The 20633-nt window shown below is 60.9% G+C and overlaps 1 protein-coding gene across 1 annotated transcript; it reads right to left on the reverse strand.

The window, feature by feature from the left end:
- Window positions 1-535: 535 nt before the first annotated feature.
- On the reverse strand, window positions 536-19338 carry TOLLIP (toll interacting protein). Its single transcript, XM_027051438.2, has 6 exons — window positions 19168-19338; window positions 8917-9066; window positions 7548-7730; window positions 6252-6404; window positions 5345-5435; window positions 536-2944 (listed from the first exon to the last, which is right to left on the reverse strand). Exons 1-6 carry the CDS (start codon window positions 19198-19200, stop codon window positions 2730-2732), a joined length of 825 nt encoding a protein of 274 aa, XP_026907239.1. The 5' UTR covers window positions 19201-19338; the 3' UTR covers window positions 536-2729.
- Window positions 19339-20633: the final 1295 nt, after the last annotated feature.

Consider the following 20633-nt stretch of genomic DNA (forward strand, 5'->3'; position numbering starts at 1 on the left):
GTGAGCTCGGCCTCGCTGGCACTCTGGGTGCTGCGTCCAGGGTCCGAACGAGGCGTGCTCCTGGCTTCCTCACGTGCCGTCGGCATGAGCACACGACGTCCTCAGCCGCTGTGGGCAGAAGGCATTTATGGGGACACAGAGCCAGCGGCAGCGAGCCCCGTGGAGCAGCACACCCTGCGGGACCCCACCTTGGGGACAGGGTGGGGGCACAGGGCCACCTTCCTTGCGGGCCGGGCCGTGAAGGCCGGCCTGCTGCCGCAGCCCCTCGGGCACGCGGGCGCCCTCTGGAGACCCACTCGGAGCCCGAGTCCCCGGAGGTGAGGTCGTGACTCCAGGCACAAACGCAGGACAAGTCCCACCAGCGGCACCGGGGCCCCCTCCCCGTCCCTGGAATCCAAACCGCAAACCTCCTGCCCTTTCAGGGTAACGTTCTGAACCGAGCCAGCAGCTTTTCCCTCTAGTCGTACATCCTGCAAGTGATTTAGTAGCCAGTGTGCTCCAAGCAAAGTGAAAAACCACTCGGGAACCAAGACGGTCAAGTTTCATCGGAGGAGTTTAATTCTCTATTTTTATAGATATCATTTATTAAATTAGAAGGCTGATAAGCAAAAATATATTTTACAAAGATAGATCTGGACTCTGCACCCCAACAGACACTCGAGAAAGCTCTGAGGATCGTTCCCGCCAGCACGCCGCACACGTGCCGCCGGAGGGGGTCTGTTCGCCGAAGGAGCCGCGGGAAGAACCCACGTGCACAGACACCGCGTCCTCACCGCCCTGACGGCACCGGGGCTGCCACCAGAGGAAACGCCACCGACCAGCTCGCGGAGGGCGGAGGCCCCGGGGCCCCGGTAGCCGCCCTGGCTCGTGGGAGTCCATGGTGGCCACGCCGCGGCCGCTTCAGAGGAACCGTGCCGTCCCCCAGGAGGAGCGGGCCGCCACAGGCACGAGCCCACACGCAGGACAGCGGGGCACGCAGGAGGAAAGGACAGCCTAGCACAGGCAGCCATGGCCGGCCGGGTGCAGGCTCTCTGGGACGCCACAAACACGGTGTTGGCAAGAAAAGGGGAGCAGAAGCGACAGGTTCAGGGTCCCTCTCCTGCCAGCCCAGGCCCTGTGAGCTAGCCTGGTGCCTGTCCCCGAGGGGAGCACGTCCCTGACACGCACAAACACCCCCACAGCTTTAAGGCAGAAGGCGGCACTGGGGCCCGGGGGGACCTGGGGTCCCGGATGCGTGTCCGTGAAGGTCACCCCCAAGTGAGAGCCGCGGGCCTGCCCAACGCTTTCGCCCGTTTGGGGAGGAATCTGCGCGAGGACACGGGTCCAAACCGTCTGATGTGGGAACTCCTGCTTCGCGAGAAGGCAGGGCTCCCACGTCCTAGCCGGTGGTCGGGACTCAGTGGAGGCAAATCTTCATGGAGAACCCTCGCCTGGTGAGGCCGCCACGCCAGCCGGACACGCTCCTTCAGGCTTCTGTGTGCCAACCCCGGGCCACCACGCACTCGCCGCTGGCGGCAGCATCCTCCAACTGACAGGAGGCCCCGCGTGCAGCGAAGGCTGGACGGAGTCCGGTCCTCAGGCTGAGCCTTCGCAGGGCCACACCGTTGGGGGTTGCGGGGCCCACGGCAACAAGACCGTCTGGAGGCAAGTGTGCGTGCACGCGCCTGGGCTAAGCAGTGCCTGAGACCCCTCCCACGTTGCAGATTTCCACAAGGTGTCCCCCACCCTGTCCCATCCTGTGGTCACAACGGGAGCCTCGGCCGCCACGTGGTCCACAGCGCCACACTTGCACCCCTTGCCTCTTAGGAAGCCTTAAACATTCATCGGTTTGCTATTTTTTTTGTCCAAACTGAACCCGCAGGACTGGTACACGTTTACTTAAATCAACGTCAGTTGTAAGCCAACGGTTCCTGATACCCTTTAATAAACAAATACAAAGTACTGCCCCTTCTACTTTTCACCCTTGGTTTTACGTTCTCTTCCAAGAGCTGGTCAGGGAGCGGAGGGGCAGTCCCTCGGAAAAACAGCCCACAAAGTCGGCGTGAGACACAGCAGGAAAACGCTTAACGGGGTCCCCAGGGCAGCCCTGCTTCAGAGCCCACGGGTGGGGACAGGCGGGTGGACGGACATCAGCGCTGAACCTGCTGCTGGCCGGCAACACAGAGGTCAGCCTGCCCAGGGCGCTGGTGAGCGGCCGTGGAACACAGACAAGGAATAAGGGACGGACGTGAATTTGAAGCTTGACTCATAAAAACCATCCCAATCGGCTGTCAATGTTCTATGTGCCTGAAATGTGAGGTCTACCCCGACTGAGTAAAGTAACCGCATGCCATCGTCAAACCAGGAGGGCAGGGGACGCTTTCTAAAGCGCCGGCAGAGTCAGGCTGCTCGCACGGAGCGCTCTCGGGACAGCGTGCGGAGCAGAAGCACACGGCACTTGAAGACACACATCCCTAAGCGGCAGGGGGGAGAGCGTGTGGATAGGACACGGCCCACGTGCCCACTCTTCTCCCGACAAAGCGAGGAGGGACAGGCCCGCCCACACCCGCACCCAAGCGGTGGTGGCACTCAGTGGCTGGGGACCAACGACCCGCATGCATCCCAAACGAGGGTGAGGACTGGGGCTACAGATGGCTGAGAAAAGGCTACACGGGGCTCCTTCACAGGAACGGGGAGGGGGGCGGGGCCGGCAGGTCGAGAGGGGCAGAGGCAGCGTGGCGGCCAGGGCCCTAGGACTCTTCGCCCATCTGGAGCAGGGAGTTGATGGCCGCGTCCCTGTCCCCTCTCTGGGCTTCCAGCACGGAGCGGATCACCTCCCGGTCCATGTTGGGGAACATGTCCTGGATGGCCTTCAGATCCTCCTCGCTGCAGCGGGGCTGGGTGCTCACGGCCGCCGGGGGCAGGGCCACGGGCACCACGCCAGGGCCGCACACGGCGGGCACACCTGCAAGTGAGATGCGGTTGAGGGGCACCCACGATGGTACCGACGCCCACACTGAGCTCCGGCCCACGGCCCCACGCACGACTCCACCGCCCGCGGCCTTCCTCCCCAGCAGGTGCTCGCTATCCCAGAGCCGGCATGCGCCGCTCGAGCTGCGGTCTCTTAAAGTCCCGGATCATACCACAGGGGCCCGCCTGCGGGACCTGAAGGCCACAAAGCAATTCTGCCAGGGAACGGCCGGCACAGGGGGTGGACGGCCCACTGGTGACCACGGCGCGGGCCGTGCACCAGGCGGGTCCCTGTGTCGCCCACGAGCACGCTAGCGAAACCCGAGAGCCAGGCACGCACCCGCGAGCATTTCTTATCACACGCCAAGCCGGGAGGAACCGCGGACCCAGCTCTCCAGTCCACTGTCTACAGGATGGATGGAAACACGGGCAGAACAGCGGCGGAGGATTTTCCAGACCAGGGGGCACCTTTCGCCATCTCTTAGGAACTGGCGTCCTTCACGCCCTGGCTCCACGGCCACCGTGCCTCCCAGGTACTACTTTGGCTCAGAAAAACCCGGAAGCAGAAAGAACTTCTGAAAGGCTCTTTCTTAGCGCTCCCAGGATCAGCTCCCCCATGGGACCCCCACCCCACCCCTGCAGCTCATGGGTCTCTGCCTGCCGGGGGGAGGGGGAGTAGCACGTATAATTAGCCCCCTCCCGTGGGGGCCACAGCTCAAAGGTTCTGCCTACCCTCCGGAAGCAGGGTCCACAGACACACGCATCACGTACGCGCACACCCATGCACACGAACACCGCAGGTCACACTTGCACACGCACACACTCGCACACCACACTTCACTCGTCACGCACATGCACACCCTCCTGATGAGGTCAGGGAAGTCTGTGTTCGCAGCAAAGGAGACGCTGCAGCACAAGCTTCACGCAAACAGGGGCAGCGGGTGCAAGTCCTTGTTTGCGGGAAATGCGACTGGGGCCGGTGGTGCCTCGGTCCGAGACGTCCAGGCAGAAACGACTTCCTCTCCTTGGTAACTTCCTGCAACTCCATGTCCCAAAGCTTATCGATGCACGTCAAAAGAGAAGTTCAAAGTCTCCAATTACACAGAAGTCTGGCCTTTCCCAAAATAAACATTTTAGGGCAAACTTGAGCACAAAGTTCTCATTTATACAATGAGCTAAGAAACCAGAAAAAGGCCAGCGACACATCTGGTCTCCTGAGAAGGCAGACTTTCCGTTAACCGAATGTATCCTGGTGCTGCTGGCCGTGTGGGTCCCCGCACGTCCCCCAGAAACACGTGTGAGGTCCCCACCCGGGCACACGTGAACAAGATGGCCGTCGGGAGCAGCGCCCGGAGAAAAGAGGTACAGGCACAGACCCCAGGAGGGGCCCCGTGACCATGGAGGCAGAGGCAGCGAGGCAGCCGCAGCCCAGGCCGCCTGAGCCCCGGAAGCTAGAGGGGACCACGAGGGTCCCACCCCAGCACCTCTGCTGCCGACTCCCGGGAGCACGGCCCGCCCATGCCTCGACTTTGTGCTTTGGCCTCCAGAAGGGCGAAAAGAGATTCCTGCTGCCTTAGGCTATCGCTGTCTGTGGGACTCTGTTACGGCCGCCCCGGGCGCTCATGCCTTCGGTGAGCCCCACAAGGTGCCTGTTCGTCCTCCAACCCCCAACGAGGGGCAGTTAAACCATAAGCTCACACAGACCCTTTAACCACCACAGGGAAGGGCGCCACTGAGACCCAAGGACAGAGGTCCTCACACTGACCTCAACGCAAAGCAGGGCTCCCCACGGCACTGTGCTCTGACCCAACTCCCTGCACCGTGCCATCTCAGGTAGAGGCCACCGTGACCCGGGGCTGCCCCGCCTCCCTTCTCTCAGGGAGGGATCGCCGTCCCGCCTGCCCACCTGCTGCCGCCTCTTCCGTTCTGCCTACTTTTACGGCCATCTACCGCAGGGGCTGGTGAAGTCCAGTCACCGTTGCAGCCAGGAGCGGGAGTCAGCCAACAGCTGACATTAAAGTTTGAAAATTCAAAGGCGTGAAAGCTACAATCCAATTGGATTTTGCCGTACAGCCACAAATTGCTACTTTTATAGAAGCGAATGAACACGACACAACGGGAACATCAGGGCATACGGTTCGCTCTGCCCCACAGAGCGTGATCTTTCGTGCCGATAACGCATACGCTAACGTGTTTAGAAATTACGTTTCCATACCTTGTCAACTTCAACTTGCCAATGATCAAGGGAAAAAAATCCTATATTCCACAGACGCATAAAAGATTCAAATGTAAGACCAGACTCTCGTGTTTGGAAGGGCCCCGCGAGTCACATGCAGACAGGGCTCAGCCTCCACGCTGCACTACGAGAGCCCAGGGCGGGAGAAGTGGCACGCACCTGTGATGGGCACGTAGCCGACACCTTGCTGGTACACGGTGGGCATCAGGACCACAGGCTGAGGCGGCATCATCACGGCAGCCGGCAGCGCCTAGAACACACCAAGGACGATCACGGGGTCACAGAAGAACACAGCACACACTGAAACCTCCCGTGTGGCCCTGCCCACGTGGATGTCCCAACACTGCCCTGGCGGAAGGTCGGGGCGAGTGGTTCGGCTACAGGGGTTGTTTAGAGCCTCCGATGGAGATGCGATCGGAAGGGAACACGGTTCCGGGAAGCAAGTCAGTACTCTCTGCGTCAGCACCTGTAACATTTCCTGACTGCCTCTAAAATCTTAACCGCTCAGCTATCGCGGTCACGATTCTGTGTTTACGTGAAAACTCTGTTAAAGTCGCGTAACGAGACGTTTGAGTAAAATCACATCGGTGTTGGGATTCGCTTTCAAACAGCCCAGGGATGAGCAGCGGGGACGAAACTCTGCCGGACTGGGAGACCACCCTCACAGCCCGACCACCCCCGTGCCGCCACACCTGCAGCGGACTTCCTTGAGGCCGAGTGAAAACAAGGACACCACCACTCCCTTGGGGGGACAAAGGCAGTGGCAAGAGCCCAGGCTCCCAGACCCCTCCGCCCCTGCTTCCCACCCCAAGAGCAGCGGGTTGACGATGGAGCCACACAAGCCAGGGGACCCGAGGGCCGGCAGCTTCCCCCTTAAACGCCGTGTGGCCCTGAGACCCCTCTCTGCCACGGAGCGAGTCTGCCCCCCGGCCACAGGCCACCGCGCAACGCTGCTCCTCCCGCCAAAACACCCGATACCTGCTGGCCAAGGTCCCGTCCCTCGGGGACAAACAGCTCCACTGAGCTTAGCTGCCACTCAGCCTGCCCACACGGCCCACGCCCTCACCGTGTAGGACATGACCAGGTTGATCATGCCCTCCTTGTCGTCACCCTGCCGGCCACTCAGGCTGTACCACTCGTCCTCCACCTTGCCCTGCTTCAGGGACTCGGGAATGGTGACGTGTGTCCAGGCGATGCGGTCGTCCATGGAGAAGGCCCGCTGAGGGAGACACGGGGAGACACAGGGGCCACCACTGCCCTGAGGCCCCGCCCTCACCCAGCGGTCCCGCCCCACAGTGCCACCTCCTACCCGAGGCCCCACCCACAGCCTCACCCTGAAGCCCCGTCCCTGGGCCTGCCTCCTCCAAAGAGTTGTTCCTCTCCCCACCACCCCAGTATCTGGCCCCTGGCACTGTGCATACTTCAGCCCTGGTCCAGGCAGTGAGGGCACAGCCTTGGGGGGGGGGGGGGGCGGCTGCCCCTGTCTCTGCCTTGTACAGGTCCCCACCAGGGGAAGAGAGGACCCCACGGGGCCCCGCCCTCATTCCTGTAAGGTCAGGAGAGCCGTGGTCAGTGTCTGGAGATGCGTGGTCTCGTCTCTGCCCGCCCTCCCTGGATCCCTTGCAAGTCCAAAGCCCAGCGGGCATGGACGGGGGAAAGGAGGCACTCTCCCTGCTAACCATGCCCTCTGTTCTTCCCCTCCTGTTGCTAAGCAAAGGGAGAGATGGGGTAGGAGGAAGGAACCTGGAAGGAAAAAGAGCCGAGGGCACCACACTGGCGGGGGGAGGGGTCCACCTCTCAGCCCTGCTGCTGCCCAACTCCCTATGACCTCTCATCCTGCCGACCAGAGCCCCCGGAGCTCCCGGGCCGGGCCGTGGAAGGCTGGGCTGTCCCACACAGGGGCCCAGAGGACCGGGCTCAGGAAGACCCCCACTGCATCTGATCCCCCTCAGGAACACCCGGGGGGCTGGCAACTTGCCCAAGAACCCCACTCCCACCCAGCATGGGGTCTGACACACTTTACATCCCACCTGGTCATGAAGGCCGGCCTCCACGAGCCTCGGGTTTGGGGACAAGTCTGGCACTTGGGGAAGGGGAGACGCGTCAACACCGTCTCCACAGAGTGCCTGGTGTCCCTGTCCCTGGTGATGCTGCTTCTGAATGTAGCTGCATGGGACGTATACTCTCCCCCGCCTCCGAGGACACCCGGGACACCGTCACAAAGCCATGACGTGCCCTGTGTTGGGGCACACCTGCAGTTCCTGGGCAGCCTCAGTGGCGGGAAGGCAGGGCACCCGTGGCTCTGGCATCGCCGTGCGCGGCCTGCACCTGCCGGGCCCGTGAAGGCGGCAGAACCTCTCACCTCGTCAAAGATCTCCAGGTAGAAGGAGTCCACACCGGGGGGCACCGTGCACTGGATGACTTTATTCCAGCGAGGGTTCTTGGCGCCATTGTGGGCGGTGGGCGTCTCGTACACTGCATAGCCCAGGCGCAGTCGGCAGTACGGGTCCATGCGGGTCATGCCGTAATTCTTGGCCAGCTTGGCCTGAAACACGACCAACGTTACTAAACAAGCAGCCGCCACCCGAGCGAGAGCTGCACATCCACCTCAGCGTTCCACCCCCCAACTCCTCACTTCCGGCATTTTCCCGGGAGCAGGAGGTGGCTGCAATCGTGCCCGTGGGCAACGGGTGCAGCAGGCCACTGGTCAAGTGAAGGGAGCCGCTGGGCCACACAGGGCAGCTCCTCCGACGTCCCCTCTGAAGAGGCTGATCAGAGCCAAGAGCCACCCTGGAGCCACGGCCCGGCTTCACTTTCTGTCCTCTGTCCACTGCTGCGGGTCGTGAACCCCGAGGAGCCCAGCCTTCGACCAGACAGGCTGCGTTTGCAGGGAGGAGAAAGCGTGGACGCGGATGAAGGCGGAAGGCTCCGGGGGCCCAGGCGGTCAGTCAGCAAACGCTCATTCCAAGTGGGTCCGACTGGACCGTAATGCCTCCACATAGAGCCCCACAAGGGCACATGAGGGAACAGCCCAGGCGGCGGGGGCTGGGCGAAGACCAGGGGAGGAAGGGTGACCACACAGGTAGCGGGAAGCCACGGGCCACGCCGCGAGGCCCAGCGGGTAAAGTGGGAGCCCAAGCCACGAGGGTCTGGGAGGACCGTGTGGAGGGTGCGGACTGGCGGCTCGTGTGTACCTGAGGTGACCCCATCGGCCCTGGGGGCGTGGCCAGAGATAGTATCTGGGACGCGTGGTCACCATAAAACCCACGGAACTCGCGAGGCCCGACCATGGCTCTGTCTGCTGTATGTGTGCGTCTCCTCAAAACTGCGTGCAGTGACTTCCCTTGCTTCGCGGTTTTACAGGAAGTCGTGCTGACCAAAACCACTTTAGATCCTGACAGCGCATTTGGCTTTCCTTGGGATCTGTTCAGCAGCCAGGGCCGGCCTGGAGGGGCTGCCAGCCCACCCTCACGCCCTCACCTTCCCAGCAGCCGCGAGGCCGTCCACACACAGGAGCCCGAGCCCGTGCCCGTGCCCGGCCCGGAGCACGAGCCCGTGAAGCTGTTACTGACTATTCCTGCTCCTTCTGGTAGAACCTGGCAATTGTCGCTACTTTTCACGTCTATCGCTTCACCAGCTATGTTTCAGGAGCACGCCTCAGCAAAGCATGCGTCCATGCAGAGAGTGTGGCACGGCGGCCGGGGCCGGCGCTCCCCACGCGGGACACCCACCTGCACCACGGTGACGCTGAGGCGGCCCACGGCACCCACCGCGCCTCCGTACTGCAGCTGCCGGGCTGCCTGCGCGTCCAGCTGCACCTGCTGCTGCGCGGCCGTGGGTGTGATGCGGAGGAAGTCCTGCGGGAGCTCGCCAACGTACACCTTCGGAGAGAGCGCACGCGCGTTAGCGGGGTGGGAGCTCAGCCTCTTCATCTACGCAGTGAGGGGTCCATGGGTGGAGGGTCTGCAGCCCAAGCGCCCCGAACCACCGCGCTGCCCGCGCCCACGGCGGCTGCTCTCTGGCCAGGAGCCCTGTCACTCGGGACAAAGGGGTCGCACGCCGGCCTCCCTGGGGGCTCGCCACCTGCTCTGGCCACTAACCACGGACTCTCCTGCTCACACCGGCTCCCTGGACAGTCTCAGGCCACGTCCAGGTGTCACACACCCTCTGCCTGCGTGTCTGTGATCTGGTTTGCCTGCTGCCACCAGGGCGAGCTGGGCCCTTGGGCCGCAACGTGCTCGTTCAAACACGGAGCGAGACGAAATTGGAAGCTGGGTTTCTCGTCACAAGGAAAACCCTCGCCTGCAACAGTTCAAGCTCAGCACCGCCCCAGAAGACAGAAGGAAGAGACAAACAAGAGCCCCAGAGACCTCACCCCTCTGCCTCTTGGTGAACCCTATGTCCAAGAGGTGGCCTGGCCTCCCGAGAAGGGCCCGGCTCCCAGATGGGGCGGGGACGTGCCGGGAGGGGGGCTGCACGGTAGCCAGAAGGTTCCCAGAAGCCAGTTGTCCGTGAAGGGGCAGCGGCTGAAGCGGGAGTCGGTCGCGACATATGGCGGTGCTGGCCCTGGACGAGGCTCTCCCGGCACACACGAGCAGAGGGGGCGGCTGTGTCCCGGGGCCAGCAGAGCAAGGACCCACTGGGTGTTCACCACCCCGAGCAGCCTCACACCACCGTCTCCCTGGGTTCAGGGTCTGGAATGCCCAGATGAACTAGTGGCACAGCCCCTGGGGCCACAGACCCCCTCAGAAGGGAGCAGGGCCTGTCCTCGAAACGGGACACGAGCTGCGGCACAGGGCCGGTGCTGCCTGTGGTGGTCCGGGGTCCTTCGTAGCCGCCCCACGGGGACACCACACAGGACTCTGGACAAGAACCTCCAAGCAGCATTATTTTCAAGAAATGCCAAGGGAAACCCCCGCGTGTCAGTGAGTTACGGCAGACGGCATTTACTGACGCCAGCCACGAGGGACCACTGCAGCCGTCCGGGTGCTGGATACCCTAAGGCCTCAATTGCTGGAGTTCTGGACTTCCGGATGGACCAGGCATCCAGCAGAATTCCAGAAAGCTCCACACTCGCTGAGCTCACAAGCACCACTGGGGAAGCATTTCTCCCCAAGTGCCTTTTGCTGTTTCATTTCAAAAGTCCCCAGAAAGGTCTAGGTTCCTGTCGGTGTCCCCATCTCAGGCCTGGAGACCACCCAAACCAGGCCCGGAAACCAATGGAAACCAACTCAGGACCCCGGGCCCAGGGACTCCCCCCGGCCACTTCCCCCTTGGCAGCAGTCAGCTGGGTGCCCCAGCAGCTTTTCTCTGCCAAGCAAGAGCACACCTCTCCTGGCTGCACCCCACGCCAGGCCCTCCCACGCTGGGACGTGCAGGAGTGATCTCGGCGCCTGGCGGGGGCAGCATCTCATTCGTTCTCATTCTCTGTGTCTGGACCGGGCAGCCTGGAGGGGCCCTGAGTACTCATTACAGACCGAAGGGAAGGCAGCAGCGCCCGGGAGGCCCAGCGTTGCCAGGTGAGGAGAGCGCTGCCTCCCAGGGGGCCTCCCGGCTCACCAGGAGGGCCCAGGGCTCGCCTCGCAAAGAAGGGCGCACGCCCTCCCGGAGGGCCGAGATGCTGTGGCCGGCTTCACGGCTGTGAGACCGATGTCAGTTGCCAGTTGCTGTGGGCAGACGGGAGCCACGTCCCCAGCCGGAGCTCTACCCAGCTGACACCGGGCCGGATGCTGCCTTGCCGACCGTCCATGGGCCTCGCAGCCTCCGCCCGCAGGGTCTGTGGCCGGTGCCTGCACCCACGGCTGGCACGCAGACCACATTCTCGTTTGGTCTGAGAGTAACTGCTCACCCCATGCCACATACCGCAGCTCAGAGGACCCAGCAGGGTGGGCTGGGGACCACACACGCATTCGCAGGGATGGTGGTGACAGCGTGCTGCTCAGGCATGGGGATCGTATGTCTATCTCCTTCATCCCATCATCAGTACAGGACTTCCAGAACTCATCTGGGCTTAAGGAGAACACTCTGCTTTTTAATTGGGGGTGGGGGAGGATAAAATTGTATCCAAGGCCAAAGACATAGTATTCTTTTCCAACAAGGTTTTAACGATAAAACTATAAATGTGAGACAAGGATTTTTATCACATGAATTAATAGCACAAACAAAACACGGGAAGGGAGAGAAGTGGACCCCATGAGCACTGACAGGCTGGGGGACACCAGGTTCCTGAGAAGCCCGGAGGACATCGTGTCCCGTGGTCTTCTCCCACCCGAGGGACGCATTACAGAATCCCCGAGCGGCAGGCCTTAGGCTGTCACAGTCCCCAGAACAAGCAAAGTCTGAGATGGCCCTGCAGCGCAGGCCACGGAGGACCTATGGCAGCTGGATGCCACACGGGGCCCTAGCCGGAACCTGAGCCCAGGAGGGACGGGGGGAGAAACGTGGGGTGTCCAAATCAAACCTGCAGTGGCAGTCACGTACCAAAGCCAAAGCCAGGTCTCTGGCTGTGACCAGTGGACCTTGGTGACACGAGGTGCAGATATACCGTCTATGAGAGCACACTACAGCTCTCTGCACCGTCTGCAACTGATCCATAACTCTAAAATTTCAGGTTTATTAGAAAAAATTCCAATTTAACTTAACAAGGAAGAAAGAGGAAGGACACCGTGCTTCACTTCCTACAAAGTAAAAATCTTACAAAATCTTGGTTATGCACCTGCTGCCCAGGAGCTACCAGACAGGCCTGCCCGCTGTTGCAGCCCAAGTTCGTCCGAGCGAGCAGGTTCCACCACCTTAACCAGTCCCTGCTCATGACAAAATGGTGACGCGTCAGGTGTCCCACGCACGTCCAGGCGCCGACATGAACCCTCCTGCCCCAGTGACAGTCTGCAAAGGCCACGGTAACACCTGTATTACTGACACGTATTAAATTTTCAGGACCGATTTTTGCCACATTGTGATGGAGGAAGGGTCACGTAAAAACACATGCTTTATCCTGGCTCCCAGCCTGGAGGGAAGAGAGAACGATCACTCCTGCTACAACGTAAATAACAGATCACATCTGAAAACGTAACCTGGCTCACATTTACAGGCTGAACACATGGAGTCCCGACCCAGGCCTGGGGCAGGCGGTCTCTCAAGGAGCACTGCAGAACCACTTCTGCCTGCTGCCCTTCGTCAAGTCTAGGGCTGCAGACACACCGTCTAGGGCTCCTGTCCCGTGCGCCCACTCGTGCTCTACGTACAAACAGGACTCTTCAGTTAATGTGGGGCTAAGAACGACTCAAGTTTTTACGTTAAAAGTTAGGTTAAAAACTAAAAAGCCATTGACACTTCACTTGGTATCCGTTTTTGCTGAGCAACCTGTAATGTAACTTATTTACTCACGTCAAATTACGCATACTCGTTAGCTATTCATGCAAATGTAGTACCGACATACCCAAGAATTTAAAAATTCATTCAACTGTTACTTTTCCAGTGAAGGTAAAACATCTGGAAATTTTTTTTTTTTTTAACGTTTATTTATTTTTGAGACAGAGAGAGACAGAGCATGAACAGGGGAGGAGCAGAGAGAGAGGGAGACACAGAATCCGAAAGAGGCTCCAGGCTCTGAGCTGTCAGCACAGAGCCCGACGCGGGGCTCGAACTCACAGACCGCGATATCGTGACCTGAGCCGAAGTCGGCCGCTTAACCGACTGAGCCACCCAGGCGCCCCAAAACATCTGGAAAATTTTTAATGAACTTTTAACTTTCACGTGATGTGAGAAAGTACTTCCTAATCCACTGCTGGATGTTCTTTTTGGCGCCTCGGCTCGGTGGCAGGACAGAGAGATCCTGTGGCACGAAAACTAACATGAGAGCAGCTGCCACGAGGCACAGCGCCTGCGTCCCCCACCGAGTCCAGGGCAACACGACGCCCAACAAAACCGTGGCGACGTGCGGGCCGTCAGCCACGCTGAGGCCTTGGGTTCCTTCCGCACCCTCCGGGGGCTGGCATCCACCGTGAGGACGCACTCAGGCCTCTGGACCCCACACCATGACCCAGAGGGGACCCCACACAAAGGCCTCCGTGGTCCCTGGCTCATCCCACGGCTCTCATTCCACATCACTCACAACTGGAACTGAGGCCAAAGGGGATGGAGGAATGTGACCGCACAGAAACAGAAGCCCATGTGGCCAAGAACCGCAGGGGTGCCAAGGGCCTGGCGGCGAAGTCAGGCGCTCACGGGACAAGGACCCCCAACCTCGGGATGGTGTCTGGTGGGCCAGGGGCCCTGGAGCCTCCCCGCGGTCCCGGGGGCCTGTCCTGCTGCGGCCTATCACACCCTGTGGCCTGTCCCCCCAAGTGACTGCATGGGGGGTGGCTCTGACCCCCAGCCTGGCCGCTGTCTGAGTCCCCACTGCAGGGGGCCGAGGCGCTGGCCCCAACGTCCCAAGGGAGGGAGCCTGGGCAGCGAGGAGCCAGGCCTGCCGTGTCTCTCACTGAGCCCCGCCTGGCAGAGTGTGACGCGGGTGGGCCGGTTGGATGAGGGTGGCGGTGTGTGGGTGGCACAGAGGCAGAGAAGCAGAGTCTGTCTGCTCTGAAGGCAGAGAGGCAGGGCTTCCTAAGGGGACAGAGGGGAGGCGAGGTCATCCAAATGTTCCAGCCTGAGTGCTGGGCAGAGTGGAACCACTTCCATACGGGACAGGGGCGGGGGGGGGGGGGATGCAGGGGAAGGTGTGAGGGAAGCAGGGGCTGCCTGGCACTGTCTGGAACCTTCTGGGGAGAAGGCAAGGAGCGGCAGGACACACAGCTGTGGAGTTCAGGAAGGAGACCTAGGAGGAGGGAGGAGGCAGGCAGCCACTATGGTGTTGGGGACCCGACGCCAGGGTCCCCAAGTGAGCGAGGACACGCAGAAAAGGGGGAGGGGCGCCTGGGGGGGCTCAGCCGGTTGGGCATCCAACTCTTGATTTCAGCTCAGGTCACAATCTCATGGTTCACAGGTTCGAGCCCCGCGTCGGGCTCTGGGTAGACAGCGCGGAACCTGCTTGGAATTCTCTCTCTCTGCCCCTTCCCTTCCCCCTCTCTCAAAATAAACAAATAAACCTTTAAAAACAATTTAAAAAAAGAAAAGAGAAGGAGCTGGTGCAAGGACAGTCCAGGTAGAGACAGTGGCCTCAGAGCAGGGAGAGGCTGCTGTCGCTGGCTCATGGGTGACGACCGTGCCCAGAGTGCCTGAGAACTCAGCCAGGGGAGCCTCTGAACCCTGAGTGCACCGCTGCCGTGCCCCTGTTCAGAACGCCCTCCGCCCACGGTCCCCCAAAGCTCAGGCGGCCTCCGGGGGCCTCCTGCCCTCAGCTCACGCAGCGGCCCTCCCAGGGTCCATAGCCCTGCACCAGCAGCCCCTCGGCCCCCACAGCGTCGGGGCAGAGCGGTGGGAGGTGTGGGGGACGGTAAACGGTGCCCACAAAAGGGCACAGACGGCCGCGGGGAAGTGCAGGGTTCCTCGAGAAGCGGAAATGAAGTTGCAGGAACCTAGGAGCTCACTCGTTCAGGTGCTTCCTGCGGGTTGGGCCCGGGCCAGGCTGCATTCATGCCACAGTCTGTCCTCGCCCGAGTCGGGTGACCAGGCGCAGAGACGCCAGACAACTGGCCCACGGTCAGAGCTCAGTGTCGCTCGGCGAACCGGACTGAGACCTCGGGGCCCACAGTGCTGACCCAGGACAGGGTTGGGGGGATGGGGGGAGGGCCCTGGAAATGAGGGGGCGGGGGGCGGCGGCCGATGCCAGGGGAAGGATGGCGCGTGTGGACCTGGACGACAGTCAGGCCAGAGCCCTGCACAGGCGAGAAGAGGGGCGGCGGGTGGCATTTCAAAACCAAACCCGGGACAGCCAGCCTCCAGCGGAAGTTCTCAAAGCAAAACAAAGTGGCCCGGAGGTCTGAGGAACAGGAAGAGGAAACAGCGACGGCATATGTAACAAAATTGCACCCCTGTTGGGAAGACGTCCCTCAGGGCAACGTCCTGATCAGGAGGCGGGTAAATATAACTGACTGCAGACCCCGGTAAGTCTGCATGTTAAAGCTTCTACGATAACCACGAAGAGGGCAGAAAAGAAGAAAAAACTGGATTTCAAAAACTGTATTTAATCAACCCAAAAGAAGGAGAAAAAAACAAAAAATGGACACACATACGTGCAAAGGAAAACATCTGAAAAGAACATGTGTGTAACTATATAAAATTACTTCACGTTTCACTTAAAAAACAAAGACACTTCTTAGGTTTGACTTTAAAAATCTACATACTGTTGACGATAAACCAATCTTAAATATAAATGTGCAGAAAGATGTCACGTCAAAGAATGGGAAAAAAAAAACAAAAAACCCTAAGGCAAACATTCCCACGCTAACATCAGACAAAATAAGAAAGGTTCTGTGCAGCCAGTAAGGTCACCGCACCCCAACAAGGTGTGACCTACGGAAAGGTCCAGAATTCCGACCCTGGATGCAGCAGCCTCGGGCCAGAGCAGAGAGAAACGGGCTGCCCACCAGCCGTAGGACCCGGGCCAGCAGGGAGGGGCTGGCAGGGCAGGTGGGTCCACTGGAGCAGAAGAAGGCGTGCCAAGGCAGACAGTGTGAGCAGGAGGCCCGTGGGCTCGCCATGGTGCCCAGAAAAGAAACGCCAAACACGAGCCTGAAGAGAAAACCACTCTTCCCTGCGAATCCCGGAAGTTCCCGAGCAAGAACGGAGCCTGATCCAGCCTTTGCTGTACAACTGTGTTTCAGGACACACAGTCCCAGTTAATCACCACAGAACACGGGACAAAATACAAACACCACCCTCTGCCATCCCTGATGAAGTCACTGGTTCAGCAATAATTATCAGTATCTGCACACTGCTATCTACGTTTGCGACTTCTTTGCATTTACTTATATGATTACATGTTCGTTTGTTTACGTTTATGTGCAAGTGAGAACGTTCTTACCATGTAATCTTTCAAAAACAATCGTTGTCAATGAGGCTGATGAGGACCTGCAGGGCCTCAGGTCACTGGAACACCACCTAGCAGACCATCTTGGCTCAGGAGGGACGGGGGTATTCACGGGGAGGGCGGTGGGCTCAGCCCAAACCTGCTGACTGATCAGCCCCTCTAGAAGGATGACCAGGGGTCATGCTCAGCCAGGGCCCCATCAGCCTGAACTCCGTGGGGGCCACCCACACATCTGTGAGGGAGCCCAAAAAAGTTGATGCTGCCTCTGACTGAGCCTTGATCCCCATCCCCATGAGCTGATGGCACCACCGAGTGAACTCCCCTGAGTTCTAACAAGGCAGGGGGCCCATCAGGTGCCTCTCAGGAGTCTGTGCACTGGACAGAAACCCTGGAAAGAAAAAGGTTGTCGTTACAGGAATACCAGCACTGTTACCAGTGGGGCAAACAGCACGGGTCAGGGGCATCGCTCAGCTGAGGCTACGGGAAGAAACCAGCCTGGACAGACAAATGCCAAAGACCCCTCTCAGCCCCACTGAAGGGACAAGGCAGAGCAGGGGCAACCCGGAGGAGCTAACCCTGCCCTGTCCTGGCCCCGCCCCGCCTGCCCCTCAGGCTTCCCTGAGCAAGGACACAGGAACCCCATGCCCCAGGCAGGCTACCCTAGGTGGGGGGACTCTGCGGGAGGCGGTGGTCCCGGTGGTCGGACTTCAGAGTACCCCCAGTGAGTCCAGGCTCTGGGTCCCCTGGAGTGCTGGTGCAGCACGCTGGGATGGGGCCCGCCGGCATAGGGCTAACGTTCGGGACCCGGCACCCCAGCACTGACAAATGCTCGCTTCGCCACCACCAGCTGGGACGGCAGCTGCCTTCTGTTCACGACCCGGCACCCGTGTTAGTCCCGTTCCTCCACAGGGAGTGGGGCTCGATCAAGTCCGTGCGCCCTGGCTAGAGGAGAGCCACCAGACCCTTAACAACTGCCACCGCCCGCTGGTGAGCCCGGAGGGGAGCGGCGGGCTGCGTGCCAGGCACCAGCTGTGAGAGCAGGTTTACACTGTAGCGACCGGATGAAGTCCAAGCAGCAAACCCATTCGCTGCCCGCGGGCCTTGTGTCTGCAGAAGCACCCTGGCCGTGCCCGCTGCCCTCAGTGCCGCAGGCGCCCACCCTCTCTCCCTCTGGGCCTGCCTGCTTCCCAGCCCCAGCCCCACAACGTCAGCTCCTCCCTCAGGTGTCAGGGTTTAGTGGCACCTCCCACAAGAACCCTACCCACCCCAACCCCGACGGCGACAGGCCACCTGGAGTCAAGACGCACAGCTCTGAGTGCGTGGCTCGTCTGCGTGCTTATGACCCGTTTGTTTCCCGTGCTGCGCTGGAAGAACCTGACGGCGGGCATACCTGGCCGCCCCGAACATCACGAGCAACGTCACGGCTGAGTGCGTCACTGGCACTCAAGACCCCAGCCCCTGCTGACACCTCCCTGGAGCCCCCCAGCCGCTCTGGCCCACACGTAACGTTACTGCACGTGGACAAGCCGTGTGCTGCACGCCCACACGCGGATGCAGGCCACACAAGTGTCACACATTAAAGGAGACAGCGCACACCGAGGAAGTCAGACCAGGAACCCTGGGAGGGCACAGACCCCATACGTGTGAGCACTGATACTCCTACTCGCTCGCTATGGGGTGACGGGGCTTCCGCTGTGTGCTGTCACCGCGCTGAATGTCCCCTCGGTACCGGGACGCGCTCACCTTCCCTGGCTGCTCCCTTCACACAGGACACCGAGCCCAGCTTTGTATGTGTTTACACTCAGTCTCGTGCCACCAGTGAAGTTCCGCACAAGTTCCCAGGAGGGAAAGGAGCTCCCAGGAGGCTGGGGACACGTGACAGGCCAGGAGCCCACTGCTCCTGGGAGGAGGATGTGGGAAGAGAGACAAGCTGCTGATTTGGTCCCTTGCTTCTCGGATCACCCAGTTGCATAAAATGGGAACCTGCTGGCAGTGAGCCCGCCCGCGGTAAGTCACTGAAGACGGAAAGATGGACACACTGCGAGGAGGGGCCCAGAACTCCCTCACAGGCTCTGGACGCTTCCACACTCAGGTCTGATACGCGTCTCGACCTAAAGCGGGCTTCTAACAAAACCTGGTTTTCCTTTCAAGCTCAGGAACAACGTTCTGAGATTGTCCTCTAGTGTGCACAAACAGGATTCATCCACATCCCCTCTGAACCACGAGAAGACCTACTGCCTGGGAGCCTACACGCAGGAGCTGACTTAACTGAAAGCACATGAAGGTATCCCACCAGAGGAACCTTTTTCCTACTCAAAAGGGCCAAAACAGTCCTCTACTGTCCGTGTTGAGCTGCTGTTGATAAAAACCTCCCCGTTTGTGACAACCTGTCCCTGATGCAGTCTGAATGAGCTGCTGGGAAGCCGCCTCACCCTGGAGCCATGCTGAGCCAGTCTACACTTGCTCTCCTGCAACAGCCCAATGAGCTTTGGGGACCAGACAGGAGCCCTCAGAACGAGAACTGGGAAGGTCCCTCCCAGGTCCTCGGTTCCCACCCTCTCATTTGCAAAACAAAGAAAAAATAAACAACCACAGGGTTCCAGAAGTGGCCTCTGACCCGGGAAGCGGCTTGTGAACCTCACTGCCTGGGAGAAGCACAGGGACCATCTGGGGTTCAGGGTCCTCCTCTATAGACAGTCTGGAGGAGCCTCCTTCATGTGAGGACCATCCGGGGTGCGAGGGACCTCCTCTACCCGGGGTGCGGGTGGCACCCACCGGGGTGCGGGGGGCCTTCTCTGTCAGGGGGACCCAGCCGGGTGCAGACGGCCTCCCCCGTCCAGGGAACCCACCGAGAGTGCGGGGCGGGGGGCCTGCTCCGCCCGGGGTGCGGGGCCTCCCCCGTTCCGGGCCGGCCCCGCCGCGCTGCCGCCCCGCCCGGAGCCCGTCGTCGGGCCCTCCCAGAGGCTCCGGAGACTGCCGCTCCCCGCTCCCCGTCCCCCGCCCGGACCCTCACCGGCCCGCGCTGCGTGCTGACGGTGGTCGCCATGGTGCTACGCGGCCTCCGCCTCGCCCACCGGGAGCGGACGCGCCCGCAACCCTCGGCGCCGGAGTCTGCGACGCCGACTGCTGTCCCCGCAAGGCCGCCGCCGCCGCCGCCTCGGTCAGCTGACGGCCGGCCCCGCCCCCGCACCGCCCACTGCGCAGGCGCCGAGTCCGCCCCACCCCTTCCGGCGCCGCACGCACGCACGCACGCACGCGCGCTCCCGGCAGGCGCCTGCGTAGCTGATCTCTCCGGGCCGCAGCCCCGCCAATGGCTCCCGAGTTGGCCGTGTGCGCATGCACGCCGGCCGGTCGCGCCGATCACGTGGCTGGCGGAGGCCTCGCAGGGCGCGCGGCTCTGCTGCAGTGGAGCGGAGGGGCAGCCAGGGGCTGGGGCGGGTGACTTCAGGATTCTACACCTCGGAGCCTCCGAGCGGAGCGGAGGCAAAGCGACCGGGTAGCCCTGCAGCTGCCCCAAATTCTCGGGGCGGGGGAGCCCTTACACGCAGATGTGTTGGCGCAACGGGGGCGAGGGAGCTGCTGGGGCGCGGCCGGTCTCGGAGATCCAGTCGCGGTGCCCGCTGTCGCGCGAGGGCCGGTGCACCGGCCACTCGCTACCACCGGGCGCGGCGAGGCTGCGGCCGCCGTAGTTGTGTGCGACCGCACGCACGCCCTCAGGGCCAGGACGGCTTCCCAGCCCCCTCCCGTGCCTTCCCCGCGTCCGCTTCTGGGATCACCTGCAGCGCTCTAGCCTCCCCTGGCCTTCTCTCCGTCCAGACCAGAAGTCGGAACACAGAATTACCTCTGCCCCCTGACAGCGTCAGAACCAGAGCAGAAACCCGCTTCCTCACACCTTCTGCATCATTACCTGCAGAAACCCAGTCCTTCGTGATGTTCTCCTTAGTTGAACCGGTAATCACTCCAACTTGGTACACTTGACCTGGACCGTCCTTTCCCGCTGTGCACACTCACCAGGGCTGTCACAAGTGGCTGACCCACTCACTACATAGTCTGTGCAGTCACCATATATGCCACACCAACTGGGAGTCTTCCGCCACCGGACTACCCATATATGTACCCTCCACTTGGACTACGTCCCATGGCACCACTGGTGACAATTTGAGGAATTGGGATGCCAGTGCATGACACACATCCCCAGCGCTCAAGTTCCCCTTGGCAGGGATTTTATCCATGTGCTCATCAAATAGATGAGCAACTCAATCCTAGAATCCCATTTTGAGAGTGTTTTCCGGGGCCACTTCTGGTAGCAATTACTGTATCAGTCAGTGTCCCAGCAAGAAACAGATGGCATGCTCAGAAAGATAATTGGAGGGATTTTAATAAATGAACTAGTTACAAAAGAGAGGCAGAGTTAAGTGAAGGAGTGAGTCATGGTGAGGGAGCCTTAAGCAGGGAAAGAGGCTTCCTTGGCAGAAGGTG

Source organism: Acinonyx jubatus, chromosome D1 (genome assembly GCF_027475565.1).
Source record: "Acinonyx jubatus isolate Ajub_Pintada_27869175 chromosome D1, VMU_Ajub_asm_v1.0, whole genome shotgun sequence".
In the NCBI taxonomy this organism is placed as follows: domain Eukaryota; kingdom Metazoa; phylum Chordata; class Mammalia; order Carnivora; family Felidae; genus Acinonyx; species Acinonyx jubatus.